The 22,370-nt window shown below is 58.7% G+C and overlaps 2 protein-coding genes across 2 annotated transcripts; both read left to right on the top strand.

The window, feature by feature from the left end:
- Positions 1–255: 255 nt before the first annotated feature.
- Positions 256–2,220, top strand: LOC136002852 (2-acylglycerol O-acyltransferase 1-like; the record flags this gene model as incomplete). Its single annotated transcript, XM_065658095.1, is given in 4 exon segments — positions 256–403; positions 1,235–1,415; positions 1,417–1,435; positions 1,980–2,220. Coding segments are annotated over 4 exon segments (503 nt in total), but the record flags the coding sequence as incomplete, so codon positions are not given.
- A 1,351-nt stretch (positions 2,221–3,571) lies between these two features.
- On the top strand, positions 3,572–21,990 carry LOC136002851 (2-acylglycerol O-acyltransferase 3-like). Its single transcript, XM_065658094.1, has 7 exons — positions 3,572–3,641; positions 4,260–4,367; positions 5,679–5,749; positions 7,487–7,730; positions 15,043–15,211; positions 18,304–18,491; positions 21,836–21,990. The coding sequence occupies exons 1-7, from the start codon at positions 3,572–3,574 to the stop codon at positions 21,988–21,990; spliced, it is 1,005 nt and encodes a 334-aa protein (XP_065514166.1).
- The last annotated feature ends 380 nt before the right edge of the window (positions 21,991–22,370 follow it).

Raw genomic sequence — 22,370 nt, 5'->3', positions numbered from 1 at the left:
AATTTGGGGGTGCGCCCGCCAAAGATGGGTCCTAATGCACCCAAAATTTGGGGGTGCGCCCATCAAAGATGGGTCCTAATGCACCCCCAAAATTTGGGGGTGCACCCACCAAAACTGGCTGACTCAGACCCCCAAATTTGGGGGTTCACCCCCAAGAACGGCCCCCCCCAGAAGCCTAAATCTGGGGATTCAGCCGCCAAAACCCGGCCTCCCAAAGCCCTGATTTTGGGGTGTCCCCCCGTTTTTGGGGCGCAGGGCTGGTGTCGTCGTCCCGCTCCAGCCTGGAGTTCCTGCTGAGCCGGCCGGGGGGGGGCCAGGTGGCCGTGATCGTTCTGGGGGGGCCCCGCGAGGCGCTGGACGCGCAACCCGGCGCCCTCACCCTGCAGGTTTTGGGGCGCAAGGGGTTCGTGCGCATCGGCTGGAGCACGGGTGGGTTTTGGGGGGCCTGGGGGGGTCCTGGGGGGGGTCACGAGGGGGCGAGTTGGGGTTTTAAAGGGGGATTTGGGGGGTCGCAAGGGGGGAATTTGGGGTCCCAAAGAGGGATTTGGGGTCCCCAAGTGGGGGGTTTTGGGGTCCTGGGGGGGGGGTCACAGGGGGAATTTGGGGTGCTGGGGGGGGGGGCCCAAATCAAAGGGGGGGGTCCCCAAATCCAGGGGGGTCCCCCAAATGCCTGGGTCCCCCCGGACGCCTGGGTCCCCTGTCCCCTCAGTGTCCCAAGGGGTCTTTGGGGGGGGTCACCACCCGGACGCCTGGGTCCCCTGAACTCCTGGGTCCCCCCGAACTCCTGGGTCCCCATGAACTCCTGGGTCCCCCCGAACTCCTGGGTCCCTCCCGGACGCCTGGGTCCCCTGTCCTCTCTATATCATTAATAGCCCCCCGGGGTTGCAATGGGGGGTCACCACCCGGCCGCCTGGGTCCCCCCGAACTCCTGGGTCCCCCCGATCTCCTGGGTCCCTCCCGGACGCCTGGGTCCCCCGATCTCCTGGGTCCCCCCGAACTCCTGGGTCCCTCCCGGACTCCTGGGTCCCCCTGAACTCCTGGGTCCCTCCCGGACGCCTGGGTCCCCCGATCTCCTGGGTCTCCCCGATCTCCTGGGTCCCTCCCGGACTCCTGGGTCCCCTGAACTCCTGGGTCCCTCCCGGACTCCTGGGTCCCCCCGAACTCCTGGGTCCCTCCCGGACGCCTGGGTCCCCCCGAACTCCTGGGTCCCTCCCGGACGCCTGGGTCCCCGCAGGGCGTCGCTGGTGCCCGTGTTCAGTTTTGGGGAGAACGAGCTGTTCCGGCAGATCCCCAACCCCCCCGGCTCGGGGCTGCGGCGCCTCCAGCTGCGGCTCCAGCGCATTTTTGGGGTGACTTTCCCCCTTTTTCACGCTCGGGGGGTTTTTCAATATGATTTTGGGCTCCTCCCGTTTCGGGCGACCGATTCACACGGTGGGTGAGTGAACCCCCAAAGCGGGGAACCCCGAAAATGGGGCCCGGGCAATGGGGGGGACCCTAAAAATGGGGGACCCTAAAAATGGGGGGAACCACTAAATAATGGGGGGACCTTAAAATGGGGGGGATCCTTAAATGGAGGGAACCACTAAATAATGGGAAAAAAATGGGGGGAACCCCCAAAAATGGGGGGAACCATTAAATAATGGGGGGGGGGGGGGCCTAAAATGGGGGGAACCTAAAAATGGGATAAACCACTAAAAAATGGGGGGAACCCAAAAATGGGGGGAACCGAAAAATGGGGGGGACCACTAAACGATGAGGGGAAGCCTAAAAATGGGGGGGACCCAAAAAAATGGGGGGGACCCCAAAACCATCCCCTGGGCTTTGAGGGGGGGGGGATCAAATCTTGGGGTTCACTCGGGATGGGGGGGGGTGGATGGGATTTGGGGGCACTTGGACACCCGGGTCTTCGTGCCCCCCCCCCTCACCCTGAATTGAACTCTGGGGGGTGTCCCCGGACTCCTGGGTCCCCTCTCCGGAAGTGGGGTCCCCCCTGGAGCTGCCGCGCACCCCGAACCCGCCGCCCCCCGCGGTCGAGCGGTGGCACCGGCGTTACCTGCGGCACCTGCAGCGGCTCTTCGAGGAGCAGAAATCGGGGTTCGGGGTCCCCCCCGAGCGCCACCTCCTGTTCGTCTGACCGGGGGACCCCAAAATTTGGGGTCTTCGGGGGGGGGGACCCCCAGAGATTCTGTGCTCCCCGAATCCTGTGGAAATAAAGCGAATGGATGAGATTTTTGGGGGGGGAGATTTTTGGGGTGCAGGGGGGGAATTGGGGGTTTGGGGGTGCAGGGGGGAATTTGGGGGTTCTGGGGGATTTTGGGGTGCTGGGGGATTTAGGGGTTCGGGGTCCCCCCCCCGAGCGGCACCTCCTGTTTGTCTGATGGGGGGACCCCAAAATTTGGGGTCTTCGGGGGGGGGACCCCCAGAGATTCCGTGCTCCCCGAATCCTGTGGAAATAAAGCGAATGGATGAGATTTTTGGGGGGGGAGATTTTTGGGGTGCAGGGGGGGAATTGGGGGTTTGGGGGTGCAGGGGGGAATTTGGGGGTTCTGGGGGATTTTGGGGTGCTGGGGGATTTAGGGGTTCGGGGTCCCCCCCCGAGCGGCACCTCCTGTTTGTCTGATGGGGGGACCCCAAAATTTGGGGGCTCAGGGGGACCCCCAGAGATTCTGTGACCCCGAATCCTGTGGAAATAAAGCGAATGGATGAGATTTGGGGGGAGATTTTTTTGGGGTGCAGGGGGGGGGAATTGGGGGTGAATTTCTGAGATTTTTGGGGTGCTGGGGGGGGGAATTGGGGGTGAGTTCGTGAGATTTTTGGGGTGCTGGGGGGGTCCCAAATCTGGGCTGAATTCCTGAGATTTTTGTGCTGGTGGGGTCCCAAATTTGGGGTGAATTCGTGAGATTTTCGGGGCGCTCGGGTGTCCCAAATTTGGGGTGAACTCGTGAGATTTTGGGGTTTCTGGGGGGGTCCCAAATTTGGGGTAAATGCGTGAGATTTTCATGCTGCTGGGGTCCCAAATTTGGGGTGAATTCGTGAGATTTTGGGGTGTCTGGGGGGGAACCTTGTGTTGGTTTTTGGGGCGCTGGGGGGGGGGGGTGTCCAAAATTGGGGTGAATTTCTGAGATTTTCGTGCTGCGGGGGGGGGGGGGGGGGTGTCCCAAATTTGGGCTGAATTTCTGACATTTTGGGACACTCGGGGGGTCTCAAATTTGGGCTGAATTTGTAAGATTTTTCGGGGTGTCCCAAACTCGGGGTCCGGGGCGGAATTTTGGGCCAAATCCCCGCGATTTCCAGCCTGGATCGGTGTCTTTTTTTTTTTTGGGGGGGGGGGTCCCCTAAATCCTTCCCCTCCCCCCCCCGCCCCGCCCCCCCCCCCCCCCCGAACTCCTGGGTCCCTTTTTTTTTCCCGCCCCCGCGGGGTCAAAGTTCGGGGCGGGGCCGCGGGACGTGGCGCGCGGGACGTGCGGGGGGGTCCCCATTGTCCCCATTGTCCCCCATTGTCCCCCATTGTCCCCATTGTCCCCATTGTCCCCCATTGTCCCCCATTGTCCCCATTGTCCCCCCATAGGAAATGGGGGTCCTGCTGCGCTGGGTGCAGGCGCTGAGCGTCATGCAGTGGATGGCGACGTTCCTGGGGCTGGGTAATTAACGCGGGGGGGTTAATTAGTCCCGGGGGGGGGCTTAATTAGAGCCGGGGGGAGGCGGGTGTGGAGCTATGGGGGGGTAATTGGGCCCAAATGGGGGTTAATTGGACCCTAACGGGGGTTAATTGGGACCCCGGGGGGTGGTTATGGGGCTGGGGGGGGGCGTAATTAACACCTGGGGGGTTAATTAATACCGGGGGGGGGGTAATTAGAGCCGGGGGGATGGGGGTGTGGAGCTATTGGGGGGGTAATTGGGCCCAAATGGGGGTTAATTGGACCCTAATGGGGGGTAATTGGACCTTGGGGGAGGGTGTGAGTGGAATCTGGGAGGGGGGTAATTAACCTCTGAGGGGGTAATTAATCCCGGGGGGGGTAATTAATCCCGAGGGGGGTAATTAAACCCTGGGGGGGGTGGTTATGGACCCTGGGGGGGTTAATTTGACCCTAGGAAGGGGGTTAATTGGACCCCTGGGGGGTTTGATTGCACCTTGGGGTGGGTAATTGGAATGGGGAAGGGGGTAATTAACACCTGGCGGGGGGTAATTAACACCTGGGGGAGGGCAATTAACCCCCAGCGGAGGGGACCCAGGCGTTCGGGACCCGCCCCCCGCCCAGGCCCCGGAGGGATCGTGTTGCTGCTGCTGCTGCTGCAAACGAGGTTCTGGATCCTCCCAGTTCTGTACTGGGGCTGGTGGATCTGGGACTGGGACGGGGCCGAGAGAGGTGGGGACACTGGGGACACTGGGGACACTGGGGACAGGGGGGACAGGGGGACATGTCTTGGGTCACTGGGGGTCACTGGGGGGGCTCTAGGACCCTGGGGGTCACTCGGAGTCACTAGGAGGGGCTTTAGGACCCTGGGGGGTCACTGCGAGGGGCTTTAGGACCCTGGGGGTCATTCAGGGTCACTGGGGGGGCTCTAGGACCCTGGGGTCACTCAGAGTCACTGGGAGGGGCTTTAGGACCCTGGGGATCACTGCGAGGGGCTTTAGGACCCTGGGGGTCACTCGGGGTCACTGGGAGGGCTCTAGGACCCTGGGGGTCACTGGGAGGGGCTTTAGGACCCTGGGGGTCATTCAGGGTCACTGGGAGGGCTCTAGGACCCTGGGGTCACTCAGAGTCACTGGGAGGGGCTTTAGGACCCTGGGGGTCACTGCGAGGGGCTCTAGGACCCTGGGGGTCATTCAGGGTCACTGGGGGGGCTCTAGGACCCTGGGGGTCACTCAGAGTCACTGGGAGGGCTCTAGGACCCTGGGGGTCACTGCGAGGGGCTTTAGGACCCTGGGGGTCATTCAGGGTCACTGGGGGGGCTCTAGGACCCTGGGGGTCACTCAGAGTCACTGGGAGGGGCTTTAGGACCCTGGGGATCACTGCGAGGGGCTTTAGGACCCTGGGGGTCACTCGGGGTCACTGGGAGGGCTCTAGGACCCTGGGGGTCACTGGGAGGGGCTTTAGGACCCTGGGGGTCATTCAGGGTCACTGGGAGGGCTCTAGGACCCTGGGGTCACTCAGAGTCACTGGGAGGGGCTTTAGGACCCTGGGGGTCACTGGGGGGGCTCTAGGACCCTGGGGGTCATTCAGGGTCACTGGGAGGGCTCTAGGACCCTGGGGGTCACTGCGAGGGGCTTTAGGACCCTGGGGGTCATTCAGGGTCACTGGGAGGGCTCTAGGACCCTGGGGGTCACTGCGAGGGGCTTTAGGACCCTGGGGGTCATTCAGGGTCACTGGGGGGGCTCTAGGACCCTGGGGGTCACTCAGAGTCACTGGGAGGGCTCTAGGACCCTGGGGGTCACTGCGAGGGGCTTTAGGACCCTGGGGGTCATTCAGGGTCACTGGGGGGGCTCTAGGACCCTGGGGTCACTCAGAGTCACTGGGAGGGGCTCTAGGACCCTGGGGGTCATTCAGGGTCACTGGGAGGGCTCTAGGACCCTGGGGGTCACTGGGGGTCACTGGGACATGGGGACATGGGGGGACATGGTGAGAACAGGGGGACCCCAGAACACAAGTCACTCGGTGTCCCCTGGTGTCCCCAAGGTCCCCGGCACTGGGATTGGGTCCGAAACTGGAGGATTTGGGATCATTTTTGTGACTATTTCCCCATCAAGGTACGGGGGGAGGGGACACAAATGTCCCCCCCCGGCCCCATTTTCCCCCCATGTCCCCCTGACCCCTTGTGTCCCCATGGCCCCAAATCGCCCCAAAGTCTCCATGTCCCCCCGTGTCCCCATATCCCCCCAGTGTCCCCAACATCCCCCATGTCCCAATGTCCCCATATCCCCATGTCCCCCCATAACCCCCCATGTCCCCAATATCCCCAGTGTCCCCATGTCCCCCCAATGTCCCCATGTCCCCATATCCCCCCAATGTCCCCATATCCCCATATCCCCCCAATGTCCCCATGTCCCCATATCCCCCCAATGTCCCCATATCCCCATATCCCCCCAATGTCCCCATGTCCCCATATCCCCCCAATGTCCCCATATCCCCATATTCCCATGTCCCCCAACATCCTCCCATAACCCCCAATGTCCCCCTGTACCCCTGTTCCCATGTCCCCATATCCCTCTGTCCCCCTATCCCCATGTCCCCCTGTCCCCATGTCCCCCTGTCCCCATGTCCCCCTGTACCCCTGTTCCCATGTCCCCATATCCCTCTGTCCCCATATCCCTCTGTCCCCATATCCCCAATGTCCCCATGTCCCCATATCCCCCTATTGACCTCAGTGTCCCCATGTCCCCCCATGTCCCCCATGTCCCCATGTCCCCCCATGTCCCCCATGTCCCCATATCCCCCCACTGTCCCCATGTCCCCCCATGTCCCCCCATGTCCCCCATGTCCCCCATGTCCCCATATCCCCCCATGTCCCCCCATGTCCCCCATGTCCCCATGTCCCCATATCCCCCCATGTCCCCATATCCCCCCATGTCCCCATGTCCCCATATCCCCCCATGTCCCCATGTCCCCACATCCCCCCATGTCCCCAAGTCCCCCCATATCCCCCCATATCCCCCCATGTCCCCCATGTCCCCATGTCCCCCAAGTCCCCCATATCCCCCCATGTCCCCATATCCCCCCATGTCCCCATATCCCCCCATATCCCCCCATATCCCCCCATGTCCCCCATGTCCCCCATGTCCCCCATATCCCCCCATATCCCCCCATGTCCCCATGTCCCCACATCCCCCCATGTCCCCAAGTCCCCCCATATCCCCCCATATCCCCCCATGTCCCCCATGTCCCCATGTCCCCCAAGTCCCCCATATCCCCCCATGTCCCCATATCCCCCCATGTCCCCATATCCCCCCATATCCCCCCATATCCCCCCATGTCCCCCATGTCCCCCATGTCCCCCATATCCCCCCATATCCCCCCATGTCCCCATGTCCCCACATCCCCCCATGTCCCCAAGTCCCCCCATATCCCCCCATATCCCCCCATGTCCCCCATGTCCCCATGTCCCCCCATGTCCCCCATGTCCCCCATGTCCCCATATCCCCCCATGTCCCCATGTCCCCATATCCCCCAATGTCCCCATGTCCCCCCATATCCCCCATATCCCCCATGTCCCCCATGTCCCCATGTCCCCATATCCCCCCACTGTCCCCATGTCCCCATATCCCCCCTCTCCCCCTAATGTCCCCATGTCCCCATATCCCCCCTCTCCCCCCAATGTCCCCATGTCCCCATATCCCCCCATGTCCCCCAATGTCCCCATATCCCCCAATGTCCCCATGTCCCCATATCCCCCCTCTTCCCCCAATGTCCCTCTGTCCCCCCATAATGTCCCCATGTCCCCATATCCCCCCTCTCCCCCCAATGTCCCCCTGTCCCCCCGTCCCCAGGTGATCCGCACGGCCCCGCTGCCCCCCGGGCGCAGTTACCTGCTGGCCGCCCACCCCCACGGCGTCTCGTGCATCGGGGTGTTCGGCGCCTTCGTCACGGGGGGCCGGGGGGCGGCCGGGACCCCCAAGCCGGGGGGCTACGGGGGGGACGGCGGGGGGCCGTGCCCGGGGCTGCGCCCCACGTTGGCCGCGCTGGCCGGGCTGTTCCGCCTGCCGCTCTACCGGGAGTACGCGCTGGCGGCCGGTGAGGGTTCGGGGGGGTTCGGGGGTTTGGGGGGGTTCGGGGGGTTTTGGGGGGGCTATGGGGGGGCTACGGGGGATTTTGGGGGGGATATGAGAGGTTTTGGGGCAGCTCTGGGCTGTTTTGGGGGGCGGTAGGTGCTGGCGGCCGGTGAGGGTTTGGGGGGTTTTGGGGGGAATTTGGGGGGTTTGGGGGTTTTGGGGGGTTTTGGGGGTTTTGGGGGGGTTTTGGGGGGGCTATGGGGGATTTTGGGGGGGATATGAGAGGTTTTGGGGGAGCTCTGGGCTGTTTTGGGGGGCGGTAGGTGCTGGTGGCTGGTGAGGGTTTGGGGGGGATTTGGGGGGAATTTGGGGGGGTTTGGGGGGGTTTGGGGAGATTTGGGGGTTTGGGGGGGTTTTGGGGGGGTTGGGGGGGTTTTGGGGGGGCTATGGGGGATTTTGGGGGGGATATGAGAGGTTTTGGGGCAGCTACGGGCTGTTTTGGGGGGCGGTACGCGCTGGCGGCCGGTGAGGGTTTGGGGGGATTCGGGGGAATTTGGGGGGGTTTTGGGGGTTTTGGGGGTTTTGGGGGGTTTGGGGGTTTTGGGGGTTTTGGGGGGTTTGGGGGGGCTATGGGGGGGCTATGGGGGATTTTGGGGGGGATATGAGAGGTTTTGGGGCAGCTACGGGCTGTTTTGGGGGGCGGTACGCGCTGGCGGCCGGTGAGGGTTTGGGGGGATTCGGGGGAATTTGGGGGGGTTTTGGGGGTTTTGGGGGTTTTGGGGGGTTTGGGGGTTTTGGGGGTTTTGGGGGGTTTGGGGGGGCTATGGGGGGGCTATGGGGGATTTTGGGGGGGATATGAGAGGTTTTGGGGCAGCTACGGGCTGTTTTGGGGGGCGGTATGCGCTGGCGGCCGGTGAGGGTTTGGGGGATTCGGGGGAATTTGGGGGGTTTTGGGGGGTTTGGGGGGATTTGGGGGTTTGGGGGGGCTATGGGGGGGCTATGGGGGATTTTGGGGGGGATATGAGAGGTTTTGGGGCAGCTACGGGCTGTTTTGGGGGGCGGTATGCGCTGGCGGCCGGTGAGGGTTTGGGGGATTCGGGGGAATTTGGGGGGTTTTGGGGGGTTTGGGGGGATTTGGGGGTTTGGGGGGGGTTTGGGGGGGCTATGGGGGGGCTATGGGGGATTTTGGGGGGATATGAGAGGTTTTGGGGCAGCTCTGGGCTGTTTTGGGGGGCGGTAGGTGCTGGTGGCCGGTGAGGGTTTGGGGGGATTCGGGGGAATTTGGGTGGGTTTGGGGGGTTTGGGGGGATTTGGGGGGTTTTGGGGGGTTTGGGGGGGCTATGGGGGATTTTGGGGGGGATATGAGAGGTTTTGGGGGAGCTCTGGGCTGTTTTGGGGGGCGGTACGCGCTGGCGGCCGGTGAGGGTTCGGGGGGGTTCGGGGGGTTTTGGGGGGTTTGGGGGGGCTATGGGGGATTTTGGGGGGGATATGAGAGGTTTTGGGGCAGCTCTGGGCTGTTTTGGGGGGCGGTAGGTGCTGGCGGCCGGTGAGGGTTTGGGGGGTTTTGGGGGGATTGGGGGGGTTGGGGGTTTTGGGGGGTTTTGGGGGGGTTTTGGGGGGGCTACGGGGGATTTTGGGGGGGATATGCGAGGTTTTGGGGCAGCTCTGGGCTGTTTTGGGGGGCGGTAGGTGCTGGTGGCCGGTGAGGGTTGGGGGGATTCGGGGGGATTTGGGGGAATTTGGGGGGTTTGGGGGTTTTGGGGGGTTTGGGGGGGTTTGAGGGGGTTTTGGGGGGAATTTGGGGGATTTTGGGGGGGATATGAGAGGTTTTGGGGCAGCTCTGGGCTGTTTTGGGGGGCGGTACGCGCTGGCGGCCGGTGAGGGTTTGGGGGGTTTTGGGGGGAATTTGGGTGGGATTTGGGGGGATTTGGGGGTTTTGGGGGGTTTGGGGGTTTTGGGGGTTTTGGGGGGGCTATGGGGGGGCTATGGGGGATTTTGGGGGGGATATGAGAGGTTTTGGGGCAGCTCTGGGCTGTTTTGGGGGGTGGTAGGTGCTGGCGGCCGGTGAGGGTTTGGGGGGATTTGGGGGAATTTGGGGGGGTTTGGGGGGATTTGGGGTTTTGGGGGGGTTTTGGGGGTTTTGGGGTGTTATGGGGGGAAATGAGGGAGTTTGGGGAGGATATGAGGGATTTGGGGGGTTTGAGGGGTTTGAGGGGATTTGGGGGGATTTCAGGAGGATGTGAAGGGTTTGGGGGGTTTTGGGGGGGGTGGGGTGTTATGGGGAGATTTTGGGGGTTTTAGGGGGATTTTGGGGGGTTTGGGGGAGTTATGGGGAGGTATGAGGGGTTGGGGGATCCATTTTTGGGTTGGTTTGGGGCCATTTTTAGGTGGTTTTGGGTCCATTTTTAGGTGGTTTTGGGTCCATTTTTAGGTGGTTTTGGGTCCATTTTTGGGTTGGTTTGGGTCCATCTTTGGGTTGGTTTGGGTCCATTTTTGGGTTGTTTGGGTCCATTTTTGGGTTGTTTGGGTCCATTTTTAGGTGGTTTTGGGTCCATTTTTAGGTGGTTTTGGGTCCATTTTTGGGTTGGTTTGGGTCCATTTTTAGGTGGTTTTGGGTCCATTTTTGGTTGGTTTGGGTCCATTTTTAGGTGGTTTGGGTCCATTTTTGGGTTGGTTTGGGTCCATTTTTGGTTGTTTTGGGTCCATTTTTGGGTTGGTTTGGGTCCATCTTTGGGTGGGTTTGGGTCCATTTTTAGGTGGTTTTGGGTCCATTTTTGGGTGGTTTGGGTCCATTTTTAGGTGGTTTTGGGTCCATTTTTGGTTGGTTTGGGTCCATCTTTGGGTTCTTTTGGGCCCATTTCTGGCTGGTTTTAGTTCCGGACCCTGTTTTGGTCTCAATTTCTGTCGTTTTTAGAGGTTTTCCCTCAGGCCTGTGCCCCGCGAGCCACGCGGCCTGCACGGGCTGCTGCTTTTGGGGCCATTTCTGGCTCTTTTGGGGTTTCCGGGCTGTGGTTTTGGGCCCATTTCTGTCTGTTTTGGGCTTCCAGGCTGTGGTTTTGGGTCCATTTTCAGAGTTTTGGGTGTTCCGGGCTGTGTTTTTGGGTCCATTTCTGGCTCTTTTGGGCCCATTTCTGTCAGTTTGGGGCCTTCCAGGGCATGTTTTTGGGCCCATTTTTGGAGGTTTTGTGTCCCAGGGTGTATTTTTGGGTCCATTTCTGTCAGTTTTGTGTTTCCGGGGTGTATTTTTGGGCCCATTTTTGGTGTTTTTGAGGTTCCCGGGTGCGTTTTTGGGTCCGTTTTCCTCATTTTCCGGTATTTTCCCCAGGGATGTGCCCCGTGAGCCGGCGCTGCCTGGACCGGGTGCTGCTTTTGGGTCCATTTCTGCCTCTTTTGGGTCCATTTCTGTCAGTTTGGGGCCTTCCAGGGTGTGTTTTTGGGCCCATTTTTGGTGGTTTTGGGGTTCCCGGGTGCGTTTTTGGGTCCGTTTTCCTCATTTTTCGGTATTTTCCCCAGGGATGTGCCCCGTGAGCCGGCGCTGCCTGCACCGGGTGCTGCTTTTGGGGCCATTTCTGGCTCTTTTGGGCCCATTTCTGTCAGTTTGGGGCCTTCCAGGGCGTGTTTTTGGGCCCGTTTTTGGTGTTTTTGGGGGTTCCCGGGTGCGATTTTGGGTCTGTTTTCCTCATTTTCCGGTATTTTCCCCAGGGATGTGCCCCGTGAGCCGGCGCTGCCTGGACCGGGTGCTGCTTTTGGGTCCATTTCTGGCTCTTTTGGGTCCATTTCTGTCAGTTTGGGGCCTTCCAGGGCATGTTTTTGGGCCCATTTTTGGAGGTTTTGTGTCCCAGGGTGTATTTTTGGGACCATTTCTGTCAGTTTTGTGTTTCCGGGGTGTATTTTTGGGCCCGTTTTTGGTGGTTTTGAGGTTCCCGGGTGCGTTTTTGGGTCCGTTTTCCTCATTTTCCGGTATTTTCCCCAGGGATGTGCCCCATGAACTGGCGCCGCCTGCACCGGGTGCTGCTTTTGGGTCCATTTCTGGCTCTTTTGGGCCCATTTCTGTCAGTTTGGGGCCTTCCAGGGCATGTTTTTGGGCCCATTTTTGGAGGTTTTGTGTCCCAGGGTGTATTTTTGGGTCCATTTCTGTCAGTTTTGTGTTTCCGGGGTGTCTTTTTGGGCCCGTTTTTGGTGGTTTTGGGGTTCCCGGGTGCGTTTTTGGGTCCGTTTTCCTCATTTTCCGGTATTTTCCCCAGGCCTGTGCCCCGTGAGCCGGCGCTGCCAGCACCGGGTGCTGCTTTTGGGGCCATTTCTGGCTCTTTTGGGTCCATTTCTGTCAGTTTGGGGCCTTCCAGGGCATGTTTTTGGGCCCATTTTTGGTGTTTTGGGGTTCCCGGGTGCGTTTTTGGGTCCGTTTTCCTCATTTTCCGGTATTTTCCCCAGGGATGTGCCCCGTGAGCTGGCGCTGACTGCACCGGATGCTGCTTTTGGGCCCATTTCTGGCTCTTTTGGGCCCATTTCTGTCAGTTTGGGGCCTTCCAGGGCACGTTTCTGGGCCCATTTTTGGTGTTTTTGGGGTTCCCGGGTGCGTTTTTGGGTCCATTTTCCTCATTTTCCGGTATTTTCCCCAGGGATGTGCCCCGTGATGTGGTGCCGCCTGCACCGGGTGCTGCTTTTGGGTCCATTTCTGCCTCTTTTGGGTCCATTTCTGTCAGTTTGGGGCCTTCCAGGGCGTGTTTTTGGGCCCGTTTTTGGTGGTTTTGGGGCTTCCCGGGTGCGTTTTTGGGTCCATTTTCCTCATTTTCCGGTATTTTCCCCAGGGATGTGCCCCGTGAGCCGGCGCTGCCTGGACCGGGTGCTGCTTTTGGGTCCATTTCTGTCAGTTTGGGGCCTTCCAGGGCATGTTTTTGGGCCCATTTTTGGAGGTTTTGTGTCCCAGGGTGTATTTTTGGGTCCATTTCTGTCAGTTTTGTGTTTCCGGGGTGTGTTTTTGGGTCCATTTTCCTCATTTTCCGGTATTTTCTCCAGGGATATGCCCCGTGAGCCGGCGCTGCCTGCACCGGGTGCTGCTTTTGGGTCCATTTCTGGCTCTTTTGGGCCCATTTCTGTCAGTTTGGGGCCTTCCAGGGCACGTTTTTGGGCCCATTTTTGGTGTTTTTGGGGTTCCCGGGTGCGTTTTTGGGTCCGTTTTCCTCATTTTCCGGTATTTTCCCCAGGGATGTGCCCTGTGAGCCAGTGCCGCCTGCACCGGGTGCTGCTTTTGGGCCCATTTCTGGCTCTTTTGGGCCCATTTCTGTCAGTTTGGGGCCTTCCAGGGCATGTTTTTGGGCCCATTTTTGGAGGTTTTGTGTCCCAGGGTGTATTTTTGGGTCCATTTCTGTCAGTTTTGTGTTTCCGGGGTGTATTTTTGGGCCCGTTTTTTGGTGTTTTTGAGGTTCGCAGGTGCGTTTTTGGGTCCGTTTTCCTCATTTTCCGGTATTTTCCCCAGGGATGTGCCCCGTGAGCCGGCGCTGCCTGCACCGGGTGCTGCTTTTGGGTCCATTTCTGGCTCTTTTGGGTCCATTTCTGTCAGTTTGGGGCCTTCCGGGGCATGTTTTTGGGCCCATTTTCGGTGTTTTTGGGGTTCCCGGGTGCATTTTTGGGTCCGTTTTCCTCATTTTCCGGTATTTTGCCCAGGGATGTGCCCCGTGAGCCGGCGCTGCCTGCACCGGGTGCTGCTTTTGGGTCCATTTCTGTCAGTTTGGGGCCTTCCAGGGCATGTTTTTGGGCCCATTTTTGGAGGTTTTGTGTCCCAGGGTGTATTTTTGGGTCCATTTCTGTCAGTTTTGTGTTTCCGGGGTGTATTTTTGGGCCCGTTTTTGGTGTTTTTGAGGTTCGCAGGTGCGGTTTTGGGTCCGTTTTCCTCATTTTCCGGTATTTTCCCCAGGCCTGTGCCCCGTGAGCCGGCGCTGCCTGCACCGGGTGCTGCTTTTGGGTCCATTTCTGCCTCTTTTGGGCCCATTTCTGTCAGTTTGGGGCCTTCCAGGGCGTGTTTTTGGGCCCATTTTTGGTGTTTTTGAGGTTCCCGGGTGCGTTTTTGGGTCCGTTTTCCTCATTTTCCGGTATTTTCCCCAGGGATGTGCCCCGTGAGCCGGCGCTGCCTGCACCGGGTGCTGCTTTTGGGTCCATTTCTGGCTCTTTTGGGTCCATTTCTGTCAGTTTGGGGCCTTCCAGGGCATGTTTTTGGGCCCATTTTTGGTGTTTTTGGGGTTCCCGGGTGCGTTTTTGGGTCCGTTTTCCTCATTTTCCGGTATTTTCCCCAGGGATGTGCCCCGTGAGCCGGCGCTGCCTGCACCGGGTGCTGCTTTTGGGTCCATTTCTGTCAGTTTGGGGCCTTCCAGGGCATGTTTTTGGGCCCATTTTTGGAGGTTTTGTGTCCCAGGGTGTATTTTTGGGTCCATTTCTGTCAGTTTTGTGTTTCCGGGGTGTATTTTTGGGCCCGTTTTTGGTGTTTTTTGGGGTTCCCGGGTGTGTTTTTGGGTCCGTTTTCTTCATTTTCCGGTATTTTCCCCAGGGATGTGCCCCGTGAGCCGGCGCTGCCTGCACCGGGTGCTGCTTTTGGGCCCATTTCTGTCAGTTTGGGGCCTTCCAGGGCATGTTTTTGGGCCCATTTTTGGTGTTTTTGGGGTTCCCGGGTGCGTTTTTGGGTCCGTTTTCTTCATTTTCCGGTATTTTCCCCAGGCCTGTGCCCCGTGAGCCGGCGCTGCCTGCACCGGGTGCTGCTTTTGGGGCCATTTCTGGCTCTTTTGGGTCCATTTCTGTCAGTTTGGGGCCTTCCAGGGCGTGTTTTTGGGCCCATTTTCGGTGTTTTTGGGGTTCCCGGGTGCATTTTTGGGTCCGTTTTCCTCATTTTCCGGTATTTTCCCCAGGGATGTGCCCCGTGAGCCGGCGCTGACTGCACCAGGTGCTGCTTTTGGGGCCATTTCTGGCTCTTTTGGGCCCATTTCTGTCAGTTTGGGGCCTTCCAGGGCATGTTTTTGGGCCCATTTTTGGTGGTTTTAGGCTTCCCACGTGCGATTTTGGGTCCATTTTCCTCATTTTCCGGTATTTTCCCCAGGGATGTGCCCTGTGAGCCAGTGCCGCCTGCACCGGGTGCTGCTTTTGGGTCCATTTCTGTCAGTTTGGGGCCTTCCAGGGCATGTTTTTGGGCCCATTTTTGGAGGTTTTGTGTCCCAGGGTGTATTTTTGGGTCCATTTCTGTCAGTTTTGTGTTTCCGGGGTGTATTTTTGGGCCCATTTTTGGTGTTTTTGAGGTTCGCAGGTGCGTTTTTGGGTCCGTTTTCCTCATTTTCCGGTATTTTCCCCAGGGATGTGCCCCGTGAGCCGGCGCTGCCTGGACCAGGTGCTGTCGCAGCGGGACCAGGCGCTGGTCGTGATGGTCGGGGGGGCGGCCGAGGCGCTCGAGGGGACCCCCGGGAGCCACCGCGTCACCCTGAGCGGCCGCACGGGCTTCGTGCGCCTGGCGCTGCGGCACGGGTGCGGAACCGGGCTGGAAACGGGGGGGAAACGGGCAAAAATCGGCGGAGTTGGGGAGGGAACTGATTGGGGAATTCCCCCCAGGGAGCGGAGGGGCTTCGTGCGCCTGGTAACGCGGCAGCGGTGGGGGCTGCAGGGGGAGCTGCTGGGGGGAATGGGGGGATGGGGAAATGGGGGAAAATGGGGAAATTGGGGGAAATGGGGAAATGAGGAAATTGGGAAAATGGGGGAAATGGGGGAAATGGGGAAATTGGGGAAACTGGGGGGAATGGGGGGATGGGGGAAATGGGGGAATGGGGGAATGGGGGGAATTGGGAAATTGGGGGAAATGGGGGAAATTGGGGGGAATGGGGTGGATGGGGGGAAATGGGGAGAAATGGGGGAAATGGGGAAATTGGGGGGAATGGGAGGATGGGGGGAAATGGGGAGAAACGGGGAAAAATGGGGAAATTGGGGGGAAATGGGGGAAATGGGGGAAATGGGGGAAATGGGGGGAAATGGGGAAATTGGGGAAAATGGGGAAATTGGGGGAAAATGGGGGAAATGGGGAAATTGGGGGAAAATGGGGGAAATGGGGGAAATTGGGGGGAATGGGGGAAATTGGGGGAAATGGGGGAAAATGGGGAAATTGGGGAAAATGGGGAAATGGGGAAATTGGGAAATTGGGGGAAATGGGGGAAAATGGGGGAATGGGGGGAATGGGGGAAAATGGGGAAAATGGGGAAAATGGGGAAATTGGGGGGATGGGGGAAATGGGGGAAATGGGGAGAAATGGGGAAAAATGGGGAAATTGGGGGGAATGGGGGAAAATGGGGAAATTGGGAAATTGGGGGGAATGGGGGAAAATGGGGAAATTGGGGGGAATGGGGGGATGGGGGGAAATAAGGAGAAACGGGGAGAAATGGGAGAAAATGGGGAAATGGGGAAAAATGGGGAAAAATGGAGAAATTGGGGGAATGGGGGAATGGGGGAAATGGGGAAAAATGGGGAAAAAAGGGGAAATTGGGGGGAATGGGGGGAATTCAGGGAATTGGGGGAAATGGGGGGGTAATTGGGAAGGGGTAAAAACTAATATTTTGGGGTCACAAAGTGCCTTTTTTGGGGGTGCAATGGGCCATTTTTGGGGTGACAAAGTGCCCTTTCTGGGGTGCCAAGGGCCATTTTTGGGGTCACCAAGTGCCATTCTGGGGTGCGAAGGGCCATTTTTGGGGTGCAAAGGGCCGTTTTGGGGCTCACCAAGTGCCATTCTGGGGTACAAAGGGATATTTTTGGGGTGCAAAGGGCCGTTTTTGGGGTCACCAAGTGCCATTCTGGGGTACAAAGGGATATTTTTGGGGTGCAAAGGGCCGTTTTTGGGGTCACCAAGTGCCATTCTGGGGTGCGAAGGGCCATTTTTGGGGTGCAAAGGGCCGTTTTGGGGCTCACCAAGTGCCATTCTGGGGTACAAAGGGATATTTTTGGGGTGCAAAGGGCCATTTTTGGGGTCACCAAGTGCCATTCTGGGGTACAAAGGGATATTTTGGGGTGCAAAGGGCCGTTTTTGGGGTCACCAAGTGCCATTCTGGGGTACAAAGGGATATTTTTGGGGTGCAAAGGGCTGTTTTGGGGCTCACCAAGTGCCATTCTGGGGTACAAAGGGATATTTTTTGGGGTGCAAAGGGCTGTTTTTTGGGGTCACCAAGTGCCATTCTGGAGTACAAAGGGATATTTTGGGGTGCAAAGGGCTGTTTTTGGGGTCACCAAGTGCCATTCTGGGGTACAAAGGGATATTTTGGGGTGCAAAGGGCTGTTTTTGGGGTCACAAAGTGCCATTCTGGGTTACAAAGGGATATTTTGGGGTGCAAAGGGCCGTTTTGGGGGTCACCAAGTGCCATTCTGGGGTACAAAGGGATATTTTGGGGTGCAAAGGGCCATTTTTGGGGTCACCAAGTGCCATTCTGGGGTACAAAGGGATATTTTTGGGGTGCAAAGGGCCGTTTTTGGGGTCACCAAGTGCCATTCTGGGGTGCGAAGGGCCTTTTTTGGGGTGCCAAGGGCCGTTTTTGGGGTCACCAAGTGCCATTCTGGGGTACAAAGGGATATTTTGGGGTGCAAAGGGCTGTTTTGGGGCTCACCAAGTGCCATTCTGGGGTACAAAGGGATATTTTGGGGTGCAAAGGGCCGTTTTTGCGGTCACCAAGTGCCATTCTGGGGTACAAAGGGATATTTTGGGGTGCAAAGGGCCGTTTTTGGGGTCACCAAGTGCCATTCTGGGGTACAAAGGGATATTTTTGGGGTGCAAAGGACCGTTTTTGGGGTCACCAAGTGCCATTCTGGGGTGCGAAGGGATATTTTGGGGTGCAAAGGGCCGTTTTGGGGTCACCAAGTGCCATTCTGGGGTACAAAGGGATATTTTGGGGTGCAAAGGGCCGTTTTTGGGGTCACCAAGTGCCATTCTGGGGTGCGAAGGGCCTTTTTTGGGGTGCAAAGGGCCGTTTTTGGGGTCACCAAGTGCCATTCTGGGGTACAAAGGGATATTTTGGGGTGCAAAGGGCCGTTTTTGGGGTCACCAAGTGCCATTCTGGGGTACAAAGGGATATTTTGGGGTGCAAAGGGCCGTTTTGGGGTCACCAAGTGCCATTCTGGGGTACAAAGGGATATTTTTGGGGTGCCAAGGGCCGTTTTTGGGGTCACCAAGTGCCATTCTGAGGTACAAAGGGATATTTTTGGGGTGCAAAGGGCCATTTTTGGGGTCACCAAGTGCCATTCTGGGGTGCGAAGGGCCTTTTTTGGGGTGCCAAGGGCCGTTTTTGGGGTCACCAAGTGCCATTCTGGGGTGCGAAGGGCCATTTTTGGGGTGCAAAGGCCGTTTTTGGGGTCACCAAGTGCCATTCTGGGGTGCGAAGGGCCATTTTTGGGGTGCAAAGGGCCGTTTTTGGGGTCACCAAGTGCCATTCTGGGGTACAAAGGGATATTTTTGGGGTGCGAAGGGCCATTTTTGGGGTGCAAAGGGCCGTTTTGGGGCTCACCAAGTGCCATTCTGGGGTGCGAAGGGCCTTTTTCGGGGCGCCAAGGGCCGTTTTTGGGGTCAGCACGGGCCGTTTCCTGCGCAGGGCCCCCCTGGTGCCCGTGTACGTGTTCGGGGAGCAGGAGGCGTTTTCGGGGCCCCCCCCGGGCTGGGGGTCGCGGCTGCGGCGGCTGCAGCGGCGGCTCAAGGACCTTCTGGGCTTCGCCCCCTTGATCTTCTGGGGCCGCGGCGGGAACCCCCTGCTGCCCTTCCAGCGGCCAATCACCGTCGTGGGTGAGTGCGGGGGGCCAATCACAGGCCGGGGGGGGAGCGGGGAGGGACCAATCACAGGCGGGGGGAGGGACAAATAGCCGGGGAGGGGCGGGGAGTGGGAGGGACCAATCACAGGCTGGGGGGGGGGAGTGGGAGGGACCAATCACAGGCGGGGGCCGGGACCAATCACTGTGGAGGGGGGGGGGAGTGGGAGGGACCAATGGGGGGTGCGTGGGGGGGGGGGGGTGACCCCAAAATAACCCAAAACCGGACTAAAAATAAGGCAAAAATGGACCCAAAACAACCTAAAAATGGACTAAAAATGACGCAAAAATGGACCAAAAATAATCGAAAAATGGGCCCAAAATAACGCAAAAATGGGCCCAAAATAACCCAAAAATGGACCAAAAATAACCCCAAAATTGATCCAAAATAACCCAAAAATGGACTAAAAAATAACCCAAAAATGGACTAAAAGTAACCAAAAAAATGACCCGAAATAACCTAAAAATGGACCCTAAATAACCTCAAAATGGACCCAAAATAACCCAAAAATGGACAAAAAAGTAACCCCAAAATGGACTAAAAATAGACCCCAAAAGCCCCCAAGAATGGATCCAAAACAACATAAAAATTGAGCCAAAAAATGGACCCAAACCCCCAAAACTGGACCCCAAACCAACCAAAAATGGACCCAAAACGAACCAAAATCAGCCCAAAAATGGACCCAAAATGAACCAAAATCAGCCCAAAAATGGACCCGAAACGGCCCAAAAATGGACCCAAAACGAACCAAAATCAGCCCAAAAATGGACCCAAAACAACCCAAAAATGACCCAAAGCAACCAAGGGGGGAAGGGTCGGTTTGGGGGTTCAGAGGGTCCATTTTGGGGGTTCGGAGGGTCCAGTTTAGGGTTCATGGGGCGAATGTTGGGGTGAATTTCGGGGTGAATGTTGGGGTTCATTGGGTGAATTTCGGGGTGAATGTTGGGGTTCATGGGGTGAATGTTGGGGTTCATTGGGGAGAATGTTGGGGTTCATTTGGGTGAATGTTGGGGTTCATGGGGTGAATGGGGTTCATTGGGTGAATGTTGGGGTTCATGGGGCGAACGTTGGGGTTCATTGGGTGAATGTTGGGGTTCATTGGGGCGAATGTTGGGGTTCATTGGGTGAATGTTGGGGTTCATGGGGTGAACGTCGGGGTCCCGCAGTGGGCGCCCCCCACAGGTCTGTTTGGGGGTTCATGGGGTGAATTTCGGGGTGAATGTTGGGGTTCATTTGGGTGAATGTTGGGGTTCATGGGGCGAATGTTGGGGTTCATTGGGGTGAATGTTGGGGTTCATGGGGCGAATGTTGGGGTCCCGCAGTGGGCGCCCCGCAGGTCTGTTTGGGGGTTCATGGGGTTCATTGGGGTGAATTTTGGGGTGAATGTTGGGGCTCATGGGGCGAATGTTGGGGTTCATTGGGGTGAATTTTGGGGTGAATGTTGGGGTTCATGGGGCGAATGTTGGGGTTCATTTGGGTGAATGTTGGGGTTCATTGGGTGAATGTTGGGGTTCATGGGGTTCATGGGGTGAACGTTGGGGTCCCGCAGTGGGCGCCCCCCGCAGGTCTGTTTGGGGGTTCATTTGGGTGAATTTTGGGGTGAATGTTGGGGTTCATGGGGCGAATGTTGGGGTTCATGGGGTGAATGTTGGGGTTCATTGGGTGAATGTTGGGGTTCATGGGGTTCACGGGGTGAATGTTGGGGTTCATGGGGCGAATGTTGGGGTTCATGGGGCGAACGTTGGGGTTCATTGGGTGAATGTTGGGGTTCATGGGGGTGAATGTTGGGGTTCATTTGGGTGAATGTTGGGGTTCATGGGGTGAATTTTGGGGTTCATGGGGTGAATTTCAGGGTGAATGGGGTGAATGTTGGGGTTCATTGGGGTGAATTTCGGGGTGAATGTTGGGGTTCATTTGGGTGAATGTTGGGGTTCATTGGGGTGAATGTTGGGGTGAATGGGGTTCATGGGGTGAATGTTGGGGTTCATGGGGCGAATGTTGGGGTTCATGGGGTGAATGTTGGGGTGAATTTCGGGGTGAATGTTGGGGTTCATGGGGTGAATGTTGGGGTTCATGGGGCGAATGTTGGGGTGAATTTGGGGGTGAACGTCGGGGTCCCGCAGTGGGCGCCCCCGCAGGTCTGTTTGGGGGTTCATGGGGTGAATGTTGGGGCTCATTGGGTGAATGTTGGGGTGAATGGGGTTCATTGGGTGAATGTTGGGGTTCATGGGGCGAATGTTGGGGTGAATTTTGGGGTGAATGTTGGGGTGAATGGGGTTCATGGGGCGAATGTTGGGGTTCATGGGGTGAATGTTGGGGTTCATGGGGTGAACATCGGGGTCCCGCAGTGGGCGCCCCCCGCAGGTCTGTTTGGGGGTTCATGGGGTGAATGTTGGGGTGAATGTTGGGGTTCATGGGGTGAATGTCGGGGTCCCGCAGTGGGCGCCCCCGCAGGTCTGTTTGGGGGTTCATGGGGTGAATGTTGGGGTGAATTTCGGGGTGAATGTTGGGGTTCATGGGGTGAATTTCGGGGCAAACGAACGTCGGGGTCCCGCAGTGGGCGCCCCCCGCAGGCCTGTTTGGGGGTTCAGAGGGTTAATTTGGGGGTTTGGAGGGTCCATTTTGGGGTTCATGGGGCGAATGTTGGGGTTCATTTGGGTGAATGTTTGGGTTCATGGGGCGAATGTTGGGGTTCATGGGGCGAACGTTGGGGTTCATTGGGGTGAATGTTGGGGTGAATTTTGGGGTGAATGTTGGGGTTCATGGGGCGAACGTTGGGGTTCATTGGGTGAATGTTGGGGTGAATTTTGGGGTGAATGTTGGGGTTCATTGGGGTGAATTTCGGGGTGAATGTTGGGGTTCATTGGGGTGAATTTCGGGGCAAACGTCGGGGTCCCGCAGTGGGCGCCCCCCGCAGGTCTGTTTGGGGGCTCAGAGGGTTAATTTGGGGGTTCATTGGGGTTAATTTGGGGGTTCAGAGGGTTCATTTTGGGGGTTCATTGGGGTTAATTTGGGGGTTCAGAGGGTTCCCTTTGGGGGTTCGGAGGGTCCATTTTGGGGTTCATTGGGGTGAACGTCGGGGTCCCGCAGTGGGCGCCCCCGCAGCTCTGTTTGGGGGCTCATTGGGTGAATGTTGGGGTGAATGTTGGGGTGAATGGGGTTCACGCCGGGGTCCCGCAGTGGGCGCCCCCGCAGGCCTGTCTGGGGGCTCATTGGGGTGAATTTGGGGGTTCACGCCGGGGTCCCGCAGTGGGCACCCCCCGCAGGTCCGTTTGGGGGTTCATGGGGTGAATTTGGGGGCTAACGCCGGGGTCCCGCAGTGGGCGCCCCGCTGGAGCTGCCGCGCCGCCCCCGCCCGTCCCCGCAGGAGGTTTCCCGGTTCCACCGGCTGCACCGGCAGCGGCTGCTGCGGCTGTTCCAGGAGCACAAGGGGGCGTGCGGGGTGCCCCCCGGCACCCCCCTCACCGTGCTGTGACCCCTGAACCCCAAAACCCCCCCGGCACCCCCCTCACCGTGCTGTGACCCCAAAACCCCCCGAACCCCAAAACCCCCCCCCGGCACCCCCCTCACCGTGCTGTGACCCCAAAACCCCCCCGAACCCCAAAACCCCCCCAAAACCCCCCCCGGCACCCCCCTCACCATCCTGTGACCCCTGAACCCCAAAACCCCCCCCGGCACCCCCCTCACCATGCTGTGACCCCAAAACCCCCCCGAACCCCAAAACCCCCCCCCGGCACCCCCCTCACCATCCTGTGACCCCTGAACCCCAAAACCCCCCCCGGCACCCCCCTCACCGTGCTGTGACCCCTGAACCCCAAAACCCCCCCCCGGCACCCCCCTCACCATCCTGTGACC

The sequence above is a fragment of the Caloenas nicobarica genome, unplaced genomic scaffold, assembly GCF_036013445.1.
Source record: "Caloenas nicobarica isolate bCalNic1 unplaced genomic scaffold, bCalNic1.hap1 Scaffold_522, whole genome shotgun sequence".
Taxonomy (NCBI): Eukaryota; Metazoa; Chordata; class Aves; order Columbiformes; family Columbidae; genus Caloenas; species Caloenas nicobarica.
Note: the sequence above shows the minus strand (reverse complement) of the source record. Positions and strands in the feature narration are given on the sequence as shown.